General features: G+C 48.8%; 1 protein-coding gene across 1 annotated transcript in view; it reads left to right on the forward strand.

Annotated features, from left to right (window-relative positions):
* LOC144156844 (uncharacterized) overlaps window positions 1–18,778 on the forward strand; it is a 61,604-nt gene that overhangs the window by 32,970 nt on the left and 9,856 nt on the right. The window contains exons 5-8 of the mRNA XM_077688396.1: window positions 3,594–3,806; window positions 5,893–6,131; window positions 6,856–6,977; window positions 7,663–7,785. Coding sequence (XP_077544522.1) covers window positions 3,594–3,806; window positions 5,893–6,131; window positions 6,856–6,977; window positions 7,663–7,785 — 697 coding nt within the window. The remainder of the gene's footprint in view (window positions 1–3,593; window positions 3,807–5,892; window positions 6,132–6,855; window positions 6,978–7,662; window positions 7,786–18,778) is intronic.

Below are 18,778 nucleotides of genomic sequence, written 5' to 3' on the forward strand. Positions count from 1 at the left end.
CACGTCGCTTTACGGGAGAGGTACTGCTAGCCTGCTGGGTCAACTTGTCGGGAGCGCTGAAAACGGCTTTCAGCCAGCAGCCAGCCTTCGCATGCCAAACTTTGTTGACGCCGCTCTCTAGCACTTAACCCTTCATACCTTTTTAAAGCAAAGCTTTCTACCTCTACCCCCCAAGGGTTCTTTCGCGACCGTTGGTGTCACCAGAAAACTCCAGCGAACAAATAAAAGAATTTACTGGCACCGCCAGGAATCGAACCTGGAACTAATAGACTAACAAAGCGAGAGCCCGTTGTCTTACCGATTCAGCTACGAGCCCACGCAAACACGGGAAGACAAATGGTGTACTCACCAAGCACATATACGGGTTTACCGCCTGCCTTCTTGCTGAATGCCACGTAAAAGCGTCACGCGACCACTCACGCCCGTCTAGCGGCCCTGTGCGCACCTTGCTCATGTGCTAAGAGTTACAAAAATTAAAGGAAGCTTACACCAATCCATGGCATCTCACTTTTAGTACGCCAATGTGCTAAAGCCTGTGGCCTCCAGTGTTCACGTAAAAAATCACAGCTCCTTGTCGTCCGCCCTCACGCCAAATCAAGGAATAAATTCAAATACTCCTTGATGACCAGGCCATCACTCCAAACCCCAGCATCAAGATCTGGGCCTACATTTCCAGTCCAACACCAAGAGTGACGTCTCCTTGCAGCGCCTCAAAAACAGCATTAATCTAATCATACACATGATCAGGCGAGTTGCCACCAAGAACCGAGGCCTAAAAGAATCCTGTACCTTTCGATTAATTGAAGCTTTTGTCCTCTCCAGAGTTACTTACGACGAACCCCTATCTTCTTCTCGACGAGGAAGACATAGAGATGCTTTATATAATGATTAGAAAGGCGGTTGAGCAGGCCATTGGTCTTCTCGTGAATGTGTCCACACTGAGGCTGCTTAGCACGGGCTCCACAACACGGTGGAAGAGCTGATAGAAGGCCATCTTTATAACCAGAAGGTCCGACTCAGAACTGCGGTGGGTAACCGCATGCTTCACCAGATTGGCTGGGCAGCCCAGAATGTCACTCCGCTTGACGTACTCCCAGACTCTTGGCGTCTAAAACTAAAGATGCTCCCTTTGGTTAGAAATATGAACCCCTCACATGACGAGGGTCACCGAATAGCACGGGCTCAAGCGCTACACATCGCCCTCGGTGGGGATCACGCAGTTATGTACACAGACGCCTGCAAATATCGAGGGCAGCAATACGCCATCATCGTGGCTACCTCCAGAACCAACCTCCTTGCGTGTACCTCGCTTACGACCCAACAAATCACGGCAGCAGAAGAGGCAGCCATCACCTTGGCTCTCACTCAAACAGGGGTTTGGAGGGTAGTCACCGATTCCCAGCAAGCCTACTGGAATTACCGGTCGGGTTGGGTGTCCTGACCTGCACTGTGCGTGCTAAAAACCGCTCCCCAAACGGTTCCATTCAGCTCATCTGGACACCGCCTCACGCTTCAATGGAGGGCTACAAATACGCCCACCCAACAAGCCTGCGCTTTTACCTCCCGTGCTATGGAGCTGCACGAGGACAGTCACCCGCTTGTCACGTCCAGGGAGATAATTCAGCATTATCGCCTTCTGAGACAGACCGTACCTTCGCCTTACCCTGACCTTTCCAGAGAACAACAAACTACCGTACGGCTCATAAAATCAGGGCACCTTCCCAGAGCCTACGCGTCTTCACGTAATGCATCCGAATTGCTACGACGCTGAATGTAAATTTTTCCCAGAAGTAGGAATACTCCACCCCGTAATCGGGGTGTGCGACTTTAGCCCTGAGCACCCTCCTCTCTTTCCGTCAACTACCCAACAAGAGCAATGGGAGATGCTGCTGTCCAGGCCCTCTCTACCTACCCAGCTTCAGCGGGTGGACAGAACACAGGCCGCGCGGACTGCATATGGGCCCCACAGAAGAAGGAATCACTCCCCAAGGCTGCACTCTGGGCCGTTCAGAAATCTGAACAGAAGTATTTCTTCCTCCTCCTTCTCAGCCGCAAGTCTCATCGCCTCCGTCCGCGGCGCAGAGACGGAGAAGTCAGATCGTCTAACACCGTGTTGGAGCTTACTTTGATTTTATAAAAAGAGTTTCCACTCTTGCTACACCAATACAACTCAACCAAACACCGTTTATGCATCATGCATTGATTTAAACTTACCAATAATATCTCTTTGGAGTAATAAATGGTGTGGTTAAGTGCATTTCACTTCTCTGTGGTTTTACTATTCGTAGAGCGATGTGAGTGATTTTAAGTGACGTCGCATGAGTAATCGTTATGGGTGCCGTTTACAGCTTTGCTTTCCAACCACATTCACGGGGTGGATTGGCGCGATTTTTTTTTTGTTGTAGCTTCATGCCGGCATTTGTTCACTTGAAGCCAGCGTGCTTTCACATGGGAATCATGTGGCACAGTGACGCTCGGGGCTGACTTGGATTTTACTTTTTATGACTTGGCTTCACGCTTCTCGAGTGCCACTGCTTCCTAGTTTTTTGCTTCCCTGTTCCGTCAAAATCGAAATAAGGTGGACTGAAATATTGGATGCTGTACAACGCATCATTTGGTTTCTTTGTCTCTGCCTGCCTGCATGAGGTGATAAATTGCAAGGTGCAATTTCACGTGTCGCCTGCAGGTACACACTTCGGCCATCGGCCGATAAAGGGCCGTGATACATGCTTGTGTCCATGAATGATCGTTCATTCGATTTTGTTGAGGCTTGTGTCAAATTACACAGTGTCTTAAGTGACTCAGCGCGACTCCAGGAACAGTGTCGCTGGCAGCGCGTGCAATGAGCGCTCCTTGTGTTGTCACCATTATGTGATTTGAGGATGCCGAACGATGCGAACTGCATCATATTTGCATGCTTTATTCAATTGTTCGAGTGGCTAATCCACTTATAGATAGAACAAAATCTTTAATAGGTTAGAGTATGCACTTAGTTCTGCGGTCTCCGAACGTCACGATAAGTCTTAACAAATGCATGCCGCGCTCGCAGTCTAAAAAAGAAAACTTGACTGTCGGCTTATTCCGTGAGCTTCGCATAATCTAATCAATCCGAATATTCGAACCCTCTCGAATATTCGAATTTTTTTCGAATACATAATTATCGAAGCGAATACGAAAACAACATGGTTAATATATAAGTAACGTTCAAAATTTTCGGATATCCGCACACCCCTACTTTATAGCAGAAGGGCTTCTTAGCAGATCTCTCAAGTTGGGGCCAGGACAGCCTCTTCATTCATTCCCACATGGGTATTTCTGCCTTCAGCGCTTATGGAAAGCACCTTCAATGGGGCACGGTGCACCGTACCATCACAGTATGCAGTGATGCCAACTTCATCTACACTTATTTATTTTAGCAAGGAAATTTCAGGAAAGTAAGAGATGGTGCTGCTCTGTAGAGGGGGATTCTATACAACCTGATAAAAGAAATTATAATTTTTGGTTCCTTTTCGCACTAGCGACAGGGCTGACCCTGTTCCTGACGGAGGACCTTCCTCTTCTACCCCCACCTCCACCACAATCTTCGAATGCAGCAAGGAGGGCAAATCCTCTGCGAGCAGCAGCAGCAGCGTGAGCAGCGGCGCATCATCGGCCCACTCGGTGGGGGCCACCCTGTGTAGGGGGGTCAGCGGCATGCTGCCGACTGTCCAGGAGGAGGAGCACCCACAGCAGCCCCCCTCTGCTGTCCAGCAGGGGAAGGAGGGGTACCAGGAGCACGAGTACCAGGAGCAGGAGTTCCAGGAAGGGTGGGTTGATGGAGGGGAAAAGCAAAAAGGCCCATGTGTTCAACATTGACGCGCATTAAAGATCCTCAGGTGGTCAAAATGAATCCAGAGCCCTCCACTATGGCGCGCTTTATAGCCTAGGTGTAGCGTCGGGGCATTAAACCTCGCAATCAATCAAATAGGAAGGGTGGGTGTCGTCAGCACAATGCATTGGGTTACTAGAGAGAAATCTGGCTAAACTTTCTATGCGGGCGGAGCTTCTGCAAGCGTGCCGTCACGTACTGGGAAGAAGCGTTTTGTTGTTACCTGGCAATGCTCGCCAAGCCCAAAAGTTGCCCGTTGCTGCAAAAAAGCAACATTGTCATTGTAAAAGATTGTAAAAGTTGTTCTATTAAGAAAGTGAAGCTCCAACATATTAGCCATCTGATTTTTTGGGAGCTTCATGCAAGATAAGTGCGAGAAACAGCTGTCAGCCTTTCCGGTTAATTTTGGCTTCAGGAGCGGAACGAAGCTGTATGGCTAGCCGAGCCAAGCGGGAGAGGAACGCTTCTAGCTGCTACGGCGGCACCCACGACAGCATGCAATTTCGGCAACAGATTTCCTTCTTGTGTACATTAGTACAAAACTGTAAAGGCACATTCCCACTTCCGACTCGAGCACATCGCCAGTGCTCTCACTTGCAACAAGCACTGAGGCGACAGTGTTTATAGTTAGACTGTGTCACTGAAGCTGCTACCCGATCTCTACGACTTCATTGGTGCTCCACCATTTGCCCTCAACGGAAAATATGTTACACTGGCGCAACAAGAACAAGTTGAAATCCCTGTAGAACGCGTGTTGCTAACCTGGAACAGTGCCGAAAGCATTGCGGGTTGTGGGAGGAGCGGGAAATAATAAACTCAAGCAGGCTCTTTTGAACATATGATTTCAGCAAGAAATACACACGTGTGCTTTCACTCTGCAACACTTGCATCCCAGCCCACAAATTTTTCTTCTTTTCACGCACTCAAAAGTTCTGATGCTTCTGAACTCCACAGTGTTTTCTAGTCGCTGGTGAGGTACGAAAAGGCTGCAAGTCAGCCATCCCACTATCCATATAGTGTCTAGTCCACTTATAACAATATCCAAGTGCGAAGGAAATCCCCTCGTTATAACCGATAATTGTTATAAGCCGGTTGCGAAATAAAAAGACGGAACACAGCTCAAAATATTTTATTCGCATGCCACCAAGGTCGTACTGCTGCTAATTTGCAGAAAAGAAGCCCCAGTCTGTCACCTTTGTTTGCCGCGTGTGAAGCTAGCGCAAATCTTTTCCAAGAGCATCTATAGGTGGTTCACCTAGCTGAGGTAAATGTACTTGGCGGAAACTAAGTCCCCGAGGGACTGCGTCATGCATTGGGCCTACTACGAAGACACTGCTTGAGTAGGCTACGCAACCGCGTCATTAGTCGTCACTGTTGCACTTTTGGTGCACAATATAACCGGGTTCAATCGTTATATCCGATAGCGTGGCACTGGGGCATTGTAATAAGTGGTTTATTTCACCATAGAAAGAATACAAGAGTTGACGGTGCCATAGTTGTTCATCGTTATATCCGATACATTGTTATAAATGGTATCGTTATAAGTGGACTCGACTGTAGCTAATTACAAAAATTACTTGCTTTTACAATTCAAACACGTTTATCCGCACTGATGAGTCCCACACTGTTCGTTGATTCGTACACGCGTACGCTGAAGCCACTGACCAAAGAACCGAAGGGCAGTTGCTTGCCAACTGGCCCCTTCAAGCTGGTTTTTCTTTGATTCAAGCTGAGCTAGAAACTCGTTTCGGTCTTGCGCCCTTTCCTAACGGTGGAGCATTGGGGCGTTTCTGTCCGTCAAGACAAGGTCCTAGTATTATAAATTCCCTACAGACATGCACATTATTCCTGACGGAGTAATGGCTGGCAGCTTTTGCATGCTAGTAGTGGCAACACTGCTTTGTTGCAAGCCGTAAGGCAATTTCTCTTGCATATTCATTGCGTGGGAGTCTGTATAGAGAAGGCAGGTCGTTTGGAGCCTCCGTTAAAGGCTCGATGTGTGACAGCCTCAATGCAATGCGCAGGTGTCGGGAACAGCATGAAGAGGAGGTGGCAGGGGACGAGGAGGAGGTTGAGGAGGAAATGGTGGAAGAGGCGGAGAGGGAGGAGCAGAAGAGAGGCGGCTTTTCCGTGGACCCATTCTCGGATGCAGTGCGGAGCCGCATCCTTCGCTCGTGGCAGGTTTCGGAAAGTGACCGGGGGCGCTTTCACCAGTTGAAGAGCAACCATCCGGCCCTCAAAGCCGATGCGCACATCACCCTGGGTGAGAGCCCTCTGTCGTGTCCTCCAACCGGGAGATCGGGAATACTTATGAGGCATGCTGAAAAGTGTGCAGCACGAGGGTGCTAGTCAAGGATGCTCCTAGCTCTGGGTGGTGGCAGACTCTCACTCACCCTTTATCGTCGGTCGTAGCACCAGCTCTGCTAGATATTCGTACAATGAATTACGAGTCGGCCACATTGTCGTGGCGGCTCAGCGGCCAGGGTGTTGTGCTGCTGAGCCCAAGGTTTACGGGTTCAGTCTGGCCATTGTGGCTACTTTTCAGGCAGAGTTGAAAAGCAAAAGCGCCCGTGTCTCAAGATTGTGAAGCTGAAATATTCCCGGGCGGTTGAAGTCAATCCGGAGCCCTCCACTAAGGCGCGCCTCAGAGACCAGGTGTACAAGTCCCAAAAAGAAGGAAAAAATGTGACCCACATTGGTCGGACTGTGCCCATTTTCGGATCGACTAAAACTTCCCCCCAGAAGATTTTGCAGCACCCAATGGTAGGTGTCGCCACTCCAGTAACGTTTCTACGAAAGGTGACTTCACCTACAAGAGACTTCATGCTGTACTAGGCCAAGTGTGTAAGGGTTTGCAAAAAGGAGTAAGTTTAGCTTTGAAATAGAGGGGCATGAAATTTTCATGACCGGCTTCCAAGTGTAAAAACAAGCTCTGCAGAGGATTCAGAAAGTGCAGTGTTGGAAGTTTCCGGTGCCCCCTCGTGCAGGAGGCCAACAGCTGAGGGTCGTGCGCCACCTGGCGGCGGGGTCGTACGCTCGTGTCTATCTGGCAGAAACGGTGAACACAGAGGAAACGTTCCTGGATGATGCACCGGACGAATCCTTCCAGGTGAGCTATTTTGAGTGGCAAGTGCAGCGTGAAAGCAGTTGTGTCATCTATTTGAGCTGTGTTGAAGTGAAGTGTGCGAATGCTTGATTGAACGTAGGGGGATTGCATCAATTCTTGCACAACTCGATTCACTGATCAAATACGTGGTGGACCCATCGTGGCAACTCGGTGGCTAAGGCATTGTGCTGCTGCGCCCAAGAACGTAGGTTTGATTCCCGGCTGCGGCAGCCACTTTTCTGATAGAGGTGAAAAGTGAGAATGCCCGTGCGTTTGAGATTTTGGCACGTGTTAAAGATACTGAGGGGGTCAAAATTTACCCGGCGCCCTCCACTATTGCACCTCTGTAACATCAACACGTTAAATCGCATAGTCGGTCAACTACGTGGCTGTATTTATGCGAGACATTCGTCGAACTATATCTCAGCAAGGTTGTCGGTGGTTTTGTGTGTGTTGATTTATCGATCGTGCATTTTCGTTCCTGGGGGGAAACGTCCCACTCTTAGAACCTATTGGGGATCTCCCAATTTTTTCGATGCAGAAGTTTTAGTGCAAAAAGTTTCGGTGCAAAAATTTTTTCAGTGCCTATAATGAAACAAAGTGTGCGCACCTTCTAGCACACCCTACGACTATGTGCTCTGTTGTAACTGTCAGAGCAAGCTGACTCCTCCTTTTCTTAACTGGACAGGCCCCTGTTCAAACCCAGGTGGTGTTAAAGTTAGATGCCAAGAGCAACAGCGGCCTGTGGGAGTTCTACGTCACCACCGAGCTGGCACGACGCCTGCGCGAAGCCTACTCCAACCAGAATGCGGTGAGTGACGCAGACCTTGCGGTTCAGACCCCTCGGTCACATTCTCCACCTAGAGTGCTGTGGCAGTCATGTGTGATTTGATTGCCCAGTGTACAGCATAGAAATGGCCTGATTGTGTCTACGAAAAGTGGAGTTCAAGCCACACGTTTTTTTTTCAAGTGCTTTATTAAGTAGACACAGTAATTATTGCAAGCCAGTCTGTGAAAAACTAAGATGAGGAATGAGCTCAAGGGAAACGCGGCGTGATTTCTGCAACCCACTTAATTAAAATATGTCAGTTATCAGAGTCCCCAATGCTTTTCTGGTCACAAAACCCCGCCGTAACGCTATGGAAGAAGTTTGCTGTCACCGAAGCCACCACGGGGCAGCGCTGGGAGCACGGAGGGAGCAGATAGGATGCGCACGCTGCATCAACAAAGATAGGCTCCCGCTGAATCCGGCGGCGGCGGCTGGTTGTTTTCGCAATTTCAAGTAATTAGTCGATGTAACACCTTCGGTCATATTGTAGAGACTGCGTTTGGCCTGCCGCTACGACAGCATGCTCAGTACAGCCAGAGTCCTCCAATGATTTTCAAAAAATATTTAAGGACACTGAAGGACTTTTACACAGCGATGAAGTGCGAAATGGCCTTGAGGTCCTGGGGAAAACTCTTTTTAATCTACAGGCGACGACATTTGGTTACAATTCAAGACATGCCAATTAAATGTATAAAATTTTCATGATGTAAACGAAGAAATACCTAAATGCATTTAGCTAAACATTTAAATCGCGAGGATTTCCTGGCAACTGCTTCCATTTGCTCTGGTTCGGTCGTCTGATCCTCTCCTGTACCTTCTTAAGATCCACCCGAAAACACCAAATACTTGATTTATTACATTAGAACCACGCCTAAAGGCCGTGTCCCATAAGAGTGTGAGAAGAGACTGCTAACACACACACATTGTGTGTGTACGAGATTTCGGTGCATGCTAAAGACCCCCAGGAGGTCAAGATTAATCCGGAGCCCTCCACTACGGCATGCGTCATCGCCTGCGTTGCGTTGGCACGTCAACTAATCAACTAACACACGCTGCGCCTCTGATTGACCACGTCAACCAAAGGTTTATGCACAATCACTTGATCCACACTCTCACTTAGACTCCAAGCTATTCATGAAAGCACAAGCACATCACTAATAAAAACCAACCGACTGATAGCAACTCTGAGCACTGGCCAGCAACCCTCCGGCAGCCACTCTAAAGTATTGTTCCTACGGCGCTTGCCGAAAATGTGTTCAGCGCCTATGAAATTCCTGCCTTTGTCAACATGGCGTGTGCATTACCAGAGTCCCTCAAAAGCGTTGGGAAGTTCTGTCATCACAAACGCAGCTGTCAGTCCCTCGTCACATACCTTATTTATTCGAATATAAGGCGGTCACGATTAGAAGGCGAGCGGGGAGTTGAAGGACCCAAGAAAAAGAAAAAAAGTTTGCACACTAATATAAGGCGAAATAAGGAAAGAAAAAAGACAACTAAATTCCTTACCTTTCAGCAAAGCACACACCAAGTGTATTCATGAACTATCTGCACACAACGATATTTATTCGGAGCGAGACAGAAGTCCAACTTAGAAACTGTCTTCAGAGGTGGTGGTATCCGAATCTTCCTTGTCACTTGCGCACTCAAAGTGGTCATCGTCCTCGGTGCCGTCAAGAGCATTTGAAATGCAGCACTTGCGGAACAATGCCGCAACCATGGCTTCGGGGATCGCTGCCCAAGTGTCGACCACCCACTGGGCGAGCATAGACGGGGACGCCCGCTTCAGACGTCCCGACGGCGTCAGGGCCACAGTGTCAGACGCCATCCATTCATTGTACAGCCGTCTGACGTGTGCCTTAAAGGGCTTGTTAAAGCAAACGTCAAGCGGCTGTAGTTGACTCGTCATGCCCCCGGAAATGACGACCAGATCCGTCTGGTTGTCCATGAGCTGCTTCTTCACACGTACCTTCCGTGAGGTGGCCGCGGAAGGCGTCAAGCACCAGCATTGACCTCCGGGTGAGTAGTGCCCCTGGTCTCCGGCACCACACCGACTTTATCCAGTCAAGAAAAAGCTCTTCCGTCATCCACCCTTTCTCTTGGCAACGAATGTGGACGTTCTGCGGGAACACCTCGTTCTTTGGCATAGTCTTTCTGTTCAGGATGATGAAGGGGAGCAACTTCCGCCCATCCGCGGTGCAGGCTAACATCACGGTTATCCGAGCCTTCTCGTTGCCTCTAGCGCGCAGGCTCACTTGGCGATCACCTTTTTGGTGAATGGTCTGGGCCGACGGCATGTAAAAAAAAAATCGGAGTTTCGTCGGCATTGCCAATCTGCCTAAGTAGGAAGTCGTGGTCGCGTCGCAGGCCGATAACATATCTTTGGAAGGAAATTAGTTTTTCTTCATAGTCTCCTGGCAAATTCTGCATCACGGAGGTCCGCCTTCGCAACGAAAGCCCGGCCCTCTTCGTGTACTTCTGCACCCAGCCCCGGCTGGCTCTGAACTTGAGAGCAAGAATTCCATGCTCTTTTGCGATTTCGCGCGCCTTCATCTGCACGATGTTAGTAGTAGCGCACAAACCGCGGCCTCTTATCTCTTTGACGAAGTCCGTCAGCACTTCTTCCACTTCGGGAAACGCTCCCTTTCGTGGGCCACGGAAAGCCTTCCTTGTCACGGTGCATGCTAAGAGCGACGTCTTCTGTTTGCGCCAACGACGCACGTTGTTTTCGGGAACGTCAAACTTTCGACCCGCCGCGCAGTTTCCAGTGACTTCCTCCTCTGCTGTGACTTTCCTCTTGAAGGCTGCATCGTAGTGGCAACGACGACTCGCCATTGCGCTGGTGGCGTGAAACAAGCACATAGAAAGAAAATCTTCCAGCAGGGACTCCGAGAGCTCTAACAAAAAAAAATGCAAAATGGCGTCCCGACTTGTTTACAAGCTTTGCGGCTAGTACTGGCTTGGAACGGCTACTGCTGGCTCAGCTCGTTGACATGGTCGAAGGCGTCTGCTGCCATGGCCTCTGCTGTATCGCGAACTATTCAATACCCTTGCAGTTGCCGAAACTCGGTAATTACTATCTGCAACCTGCGTTTGTGTAAACTTTTATGCGTTTTATCCTGAAATCTCTTTGCTACTTTTCCAACAGTGTTGTCGGGCTCTTTTGGAAGCTTGGAAATGGTTGGAAGATGGAAACCAAAACTGTCACACCAGAATCGGCATATTGGGATACTGAGCTTAGAATATAAGGCGGGGTATGACTTTGAGACCGCACATTTCTGAAAAAAACCTCGCCTTATATTCGAATAAATACGGTACATCCGACATCGTGGTGACACTGTAGACCCATCACGAAGTTGAACTTCACTTTGTGTCTTGAATGGTACAGCTTCTCCAAGTGCCGCGCTGCGCCTTTCCCTATTCATCTCTGGCCCCCATGAATGACGCAACATCGAGCATAACCCCACCAACCAGGGCGCACCAGCGCTTTGCCCGCTCTAATCCGGTAATTACCCCCGGCCGTTAGAGAGACCTTCTGCTGGTGTCACAACGTGCCCTCGGCGCCACTCGGACCTAAGACAGCAAAGGTGCGGCGAGCCGCAAAAGGACGCCGACGACCTTTCCCTGACTGGGAATATTTTTACCGGCTAGACGCGCATCTTTGGTTTCCCAGACAAATGATGAGAGGCGAAAAGCGACCAGCAAAACGAAGGCACGCAGGCTATTCAGCAGTAACTCGGCTGCCGGTGCTCTTGATTGATGAACTGATGCACTTGAACTGGACAGCCCGTCAAAGCCATTTTCAAACAAATGCAACGTGCCTCCCTCTAAGTGGGAACAGAGCAGACTGAACTACGACTTCGCTGCACATCGAAGTGGTAGTGAAATTTGTCCCACGGAAGTAAGGCATTTCTGGAAGCGCAACGAATTCGGAAATTGGAGCTTCCAGAATGACCTTGAGTGGCTGCGCCAGTATACTTGGAGAAATGGGGCACTTGCAAGTTATTCAAGGGCTTGTATGCCCTGCAAGTTGGATATATATCCAACTTGCAGGGGATACAAGCCCTTCAATGTCTCAGAGGAGAGATCAGAGTTTGGGGCCTTTCCTGGACTTGGGCAGGAATTTGGGCAGGAATCACTGGCCCTGGCTGCTGAATGGCAGGTGTACCTGAATTCTGCCCAAGAACCTGGCCAAGCACCGGAGACCCTGCACCATTTCTTTCCAAATAGGAAAAGCCAGGTGAAGATTGTGATGTTCTGTCTTTCTGGGCTGGGACTTCAACACACACTTTCTTTCATTGCCCATTAAATGCCCGTCAGTGCCAGTCAACTCTGTCAATGCAGGAAGGTTGTTCAGTCGCTGTGGTGACATCGGGTGTCACAAGCTTTCAATGTTGCCGCAGACTTTTTCCAGATTCCTCTGCCTAGATTTGCAAAAATGCAAATTTTCCGCCACAAAAAGTAAGGGGCCCTACATGAGGCTAACACAGCACGCATCGTGTTCTAGGCTAAATATGCAATAGCCGCTTTACTGTCCCTGTTGGCCACGGAGCAAGAATATATGAGGCGAAACGGCCCATTGCGGCAAACGCGGGAGAGCGACCAGATAATGTCACAATGAAGACCAAGGCGAACTGCAAAGCTTCGTAGCTGCGACGGCGAAGGAGAGGGTAGCGACACTTGATGGACGAAGTGATAGCGGCCGCACTTGTTCTGGGGCTGAGCAGTGAAATGCCGATTCCGACGGCCGCGCAGTTTCTTCACCCGCAGCAGATGACGCTAGCTCAACGTATGACGAGCGCTTGTGACATTATGTGGTCGCGCTAGGAAACCAAGTTTCGCCTCTTATCTTATTCTTGTTCTGTGATATTGGCACAAAGTGGGCTGACTGACTGAACTTTTTTCTTCCAAATCTTTAAAAATTGTGGTGAAGGGAAATGTGTCGCTTCAGTTAGAAACTTGTCGGAAGTGCCAGTGTGGTTTTCATTCCCAACACGACTGCAGCGAAATGTAAAGGGTTACGTACGTCCATAAAAAGAAAGGCTAGAATGTACAAGACATTTAAACGAACAAAAAGCCCCAGCCTATACGCTAAACTAAAGGAATTTAGTGTGCAGCTTAAAACGACCTGAAGCTTTCAAAACGCCGATATTTATCATCCCTAGCTGATAGAATGAAGAAAAAAATCGCGCCAATCCACCCCGTGAATGTGGTTGGAAAGCAAAGCTGTAAACGGCACCCATAACGATTACTCATGCGACGTCACTTAAAATCACTCACATCGCTCTACGAATAGTAAAACCACAGAGAAGTGAAATGCACTTAACCACACCATTTATTACTCCAAAGAGATATTATTGGTAAGTTTAAATCAATGCATGATGCATAAACGGTGTTTGGTTGAGTTGTATTGGTGTAGCAAGAGTGGAAACTCTTTTTATAAAATCAAAGTAAGCTCCAACACGGTGTTAGACGATCTGAGTTCTCCGTCTCTGCGCCGCGGACGGAGGCGATGAGACTTGCGGCTGAGAAGGAGGAGGAAGAAATACTTCTGTTCAGATTTCTGAACGGCCCAGAGTGCAGCCTTGGGGAGTGATTCCTTCTTCTGTGGGGCCCATATGCAGTCCGCGCGGCCTGTGTTCTGTCCACCCGCTGAAGCTGGGTAGGTAGAGAGGGCCTGGACAGCAGCATCTCCCATTGCTCTTGTTGGGTAGTTGACGGAAAGAGAGGAGGGTGCTCAGGGCTAAAGTCGCACACCCCGATTACGGGGTGGAGTATTCCTACTTCTGGGAAAAATTTACATTCAGCGTCGTAGCAATTCGGATGCATTACGTGAAGACGCGTAGGCTCTGGGAAAGTGCCCTGATTTTATGAGCCGTACGGTAGTTTGTTGTTCTCTTGAAAGGTCAGGGTAAGGCGAAGGTACGGTCTGTCTCAGAAGGCGATAACGCTGAATTATCTCCCTGGACGTGACAAGCGGGTGACTGTCCTCGTGCAGCTCCATAGCACGGGAGGTAAAAGCGCAGGCTTGTTGGGTGGGCGTATTTGTAGCCCTCCATTGAAGCGTGAGGCGGTGTCTAGATGAGCTGAATGGAACCGTTTGGGGAGTGGTTTTTAGCACGCACAGTGCAGGTCAGGACACCCAACCCGACTGGTAATTCCAGTAGGCTTGCTGGGAATCGGTGACTACCCTCCGAACCCCTGTTTGAGTGAGAGCCAAGGTGATGGCTGCCTCTTCTGCTGCCGTGATTTGTTGGGTCGTAAGCGAGGTACACGCAAGGAGGTTGGTTCTGGAGGTAGCCACGATGATGGCGTATTGCTGCCCTCGATATTTGCAGGCGTCTGTGTACATAACTGCGTGATCCCCACCGAGGGCGATGTGTAGCGCTTGAGCCCGTGCTATTCGGTGACCCTCGTCATGTGAGGGGTTCATATTTCTAACCAAAAGGAGCATCTTTAGTTTTAGACGCCAAGAGTCTGGGAGTACGTCAAGCGGAGTGACATTCTGGGCTGCCCAGCCAATCTCGTGAAGCATGCGGTTACCCACCGCAGTTCTGAGTCGGACCTTCTGGTTAGAACGATGGCCTTCTATCAGCTATTCCACCGTGTTGTGGAGCCCGTGCTAAGCAGCCTCGGTGTGGACACATTCATGAGAAGACCAATGGCCTGCTCAACCGCCTTTCTAATCATTATATAAAGCATCTCTATGTCTTCCTCGTCGAGAAGAAGATAGGGATTCGTCGTAAGTAACTCTGGAGGGGACAAAAGCTTCAATTAATCGAAAGGTACAGGATTCTTTTAGGCCTCGGTTCTTGGTGGCAACTCGCCTGATCATGTGTATGATTAGATTAATGCTGTTTTTGAGGTGCTGCAAGGACACGTCACTCTTGGTGTTGGACTGGAAATGTAGGCCCAGGATCTTGATGCTGGGGTTTGGAGTGATGGCCTGGTCATCAAGGAGTATTTGAATTTATTCCTTGATTTGGCGTGAGGGCGGACGACAAGGAGCTGTGATTTTTTACGTGAACACTGGAGGCCACAGGCTTTAGCACATTGGCGTACTAAAAGTGAGATGCCATGGATTGGTGTAAGCTTCCTTTAATTTTTGTAACTCTTAGCACATGAGCAAGGTGCGCACAGGGCCGCTAGACGGGCGTGAGTGGTCGCGTGACGCTTTCACGTGGCATTCAGCAAGAAGGCAGGGGGTAAACCCGTATATGTGCTTGGTGAGTGCACCATTTGTCTTCCCGTGTTTGCGTGGGCTCGTAGCTGAATCGGTAAGACAACGGGCTCTCGCTTTGTTAGTCTATTAGTTCCAGGTTCGATTCCCGGCGGTGCCAGTAAATTCTTTTATTTGTTCGCTGGAGTTTTCTGGTGACACCAACGGTCGCGAAAGAACCCTTGGGGGGTAGAGGTAGAAAGCTTTGCTTTAAAACCCCAAAGAAGTATGGCGTTATATCAAAAATAACAAGAAGGACCCTGTTGGCATTCCTGATATCAGGGATAACGGCAAATTACTGGAAGATAATTTCACTAAAGCCGAGTGCTTTAACGCATATTTTTATTCAATGTTTTCAGCTAAAAATCCCACGTTTGTGTCTCATTCGCTTCCACAATTGCCAGATATGAATGACATTGCTATTACTGAGCAGGGTGTGACGTCATTACTCTGTAATCTTAATCCATACTCCGCGTATGGCCCTGATGGTATCTCAAACCACATTTTAAAGCGCTGCGCAGCCGCAGTAGCTGCTTTCTTAGTTTTAATTTTCAATGTGTCACTCCAAACTGAAATGCTACCTAGTGATTGGAAAAGCGCAAATGTCACACCCATGCACAAAGCTGGGGACCGGAATCAAGTATGCAATTATAGACCAGTATCTTTAACGTCAGTCTGCTATAAGACACTTGAGCATATTTTGTACTCGTCTATCATAAAACATTTTGAGGATAATCATTTCTCTTCACCAGCTCAGCATGGCTTTCGCTCTGGTTTATCGTGTGTCACACAATTAACTGAGTTCATTCATGATGTTGCCTTCTCTTTCGACCAGGGCCTGCAAGTAGACGCAGTATTTTTAGATTTTAAAAAGGCGTTTGACGTAGTGCCACACAACCTCTTGTTGCATAAGTTATCACTTTTAGGAATCCGTAGTCGCCTTCTTGGTTGGTTAAAACAGTACCTTATTGCACGGGAACAACGGGTAGTCATAAGTGGGACTTCATCTTCCCCAGTTGAAGTTATGTCGGGCGTGCCCCAGGGATCAGTTCTTGGCCCGCTGCTGTTTTTAAAGCAAAGCTTTCTACCTCTACCCCCCAAGGGTTCTTTCGCGACCGTTGGTGTCACCAGAAAACTCCAGCGAACAAATAAAAGAATTTACTGGCACCGCCGGGAATCGAACCTGGAACTAATAGACTAACAAAGCGAGAGCCCGTTGTCTTACCGATTCAGCTACGAGCCCACGCAAACACCGAAAGACAAATGGTGTACTCACCAAGCACATATACGGGTTTACCCCCTGCCTTCTTGCTGAATGCCACGTGAAAGCGTCACGCGACCACTCACGCCCGTCTAGCGGCCCTGTGCGCACCTTGCTCATGTGCTAAGAGTTACGAAAAATAAAGGAAGCTTACACCAATCCACGGCATCTCACTTTTAGTACGCCAATGTGCTAAAGCCTGTGGCCTCCAGTGTTCACGTAAAAATCACAGCTCCTTGTCGTCCGCCCTCACGCCAAATCAAGGAATAAATTCAAATACTCCTTGATGACCAGGCCATCACTCCAAACCCCAGCATCAAGATCCTGGGCCTACATTTCCAGTCCAACACCAAGAGTGACGTCTCCTTGCAGCGCCTCAAAAACAGCATTAATCTAATCATACACATGATCAGGCGAGTTGCCACCAAGAACCGAGGCCTAAAAGAATCCTGTACCTTTCGATTAATTGAAGCTTTTGTCCTCTCCAGAGTTACTTACGACGAACCCCTATCTTCTTCTCGACGAGGAAGACATAGAGATGCTTTATATAATGATTAGAAAGGTGGTTGAGCAGGCCATTGGTCTTTTCATGAATGTGTCCACACTGAGGCTGCTTAGCACGGGCTCCACAACACGGTGGAAGAGCTGATAGAAGGCCATCTTTATAACCAGAAGGTCCGACTCAGAACTGCGGTGGGTAACCGCATGCTTCACCAGATTGGCTGGGCAGCCCAGAATGTCACTCCGCTTGACGTACTCCCAGACTCTTGGCGTCTAAAACTAAAGATGCTCCCTTTGGTTAGAAATATGAACCCCTCACATGACGAGGGTCACCGAATAGCACGGGCTCAAGCGCTACACATCGCCCTCGGTGGGGATCACGCAGTTATGTACACAGACGCCTGCAAATATCGAGGGCAGCAATACGCCATCATCGTGGCTACCTCCAGAACCAACCTCCTTGCGTGTACCTCGCTTACGACCCAACAAATCACGGCAGCAGAAGAGGCAGCCATCACCTTGGCTCTCACTCAAACAGGGGTTCGGAGGGTAGTCACCGATTCCCAGCAAGCCTACTGGAATTACCAGTCGGGTTGGGTGTCCTTACCTGCACTGTGCGTGCTAAAAACCACTCCCCAAACGGTTCCATTCAGCTCATCTGGACACCGCCTCACGCTTCAATGGAGGGCTACAAATACGCCCACCCAACAAGCCTGCGCTTTTACCTCCCGTGCTATGGAGCTGCACGAGGACAGTCACCCGCTTGTCACGTCCAGGGAGATAATTCAGCATTATCGCCTTCTGAGACAGACCGTACCTTCGCCTTACCCTGACCTTTCAAGAGAACAACAAACTACCGTACGGCTCATAAAATCAGGGCACCTTCCCAGAGCCTACGCGTCTTCACGTAATGCATCCGAATTGCTACGACGCTGAATGTAAATTTTTCCCAGAAGTAGGAATACTCCACCCCGTAATCGGGGTGTGCGACTTTAGCCCTGAGCACCCTCCTCTCTTTCCGTCAACTACCCAACAAGAGCAATGGGAGATGCTGCTGTCCAGGCCCTCTCTACCTACCCAGCTTCAGCGGGTGGACAGAACACAGGCCGCGCGGACTGCATATGGGCCCCACAGAAGAAGGAATCACTCCCCAAGGCTGCACTCTGGGCCGTTCAGAAATCTGAACAGAAGTATTTCTTCCTCCTCCTTCTCAGCCGCAAGTCTCATCGCCTCCATCCGCGGCGCAGAGACGGAGAAGTCAGATCGTCTAACACCGTGTTGGAGCTTACTTTGATTTTATAAAAAGAGTTTCCACTCGTGCTACACCAATACAACTCAACCAAACACCGTTTATGCATCATGCATTGATTTAAACTTACCAATAATATCTCTTTGGAGTAATAAATGGTGTGGTTAAGTGCATTTCACTTCTCTGTGGTTTTACTATTCGTAGAGCGATGTGAGTGATTTTAAGTGACGTCGCAGGAGTAATCGTTATGTGTGCCGTTTACAGCTTTGCTTTCCAACCACATTCACGGGGTGGATTGGCGCGATTTTTTGGTGAATGACCTACCCAATGGTATCCGGTCAAATATCAGATTGTACGCCGATGACTGCGTCTTGTACTACCCTGTCAAGAGTGTCAATGATTCACATGTATTACAATCAGATTTATTCAAAGTATCAGAATGGTGTGCGCAATGGCAGATGACTTTAAACATAGCTAAATGCTACCATGTAACATTTACTAATAAGAAAAAACCACTGCAGTGTAGTTATCTTTTAAACAATAATGTATTACAAAGTGTACAACAAATGAAATATCTAGGTGTAACATTGAACTCTAAATTAGATTGGACAGACCATATTCATGCAACAGCTGCAAAAGCTTCTCGGCTCTTGTACTTATTTCAGAGAAATTTCAAACATTCCCCTCAATCACTAAAAGAAACACCTTATTTCACCAACATTAGGCCTATTTTGGAATACGCGTGCGC

The sequence above is a fragment of the Haemaphysalis longicornis genome, unplaced genomic scaffold, assembly GCF_048455015.1.
Source record: "Haemaphysalis longicornis isolate Haplotype H1 unplaced genomic scaffold, Haemaphysalis longicornis Haplotype H1 scaffold_1, whole genome shotgun sequence".
NCBI lineage: Eukaryota > Metazoa > Arthropoda > Arachnida > Ixodida > Ixodidae > Haemaphysalis > Haemaphysalis longicornis.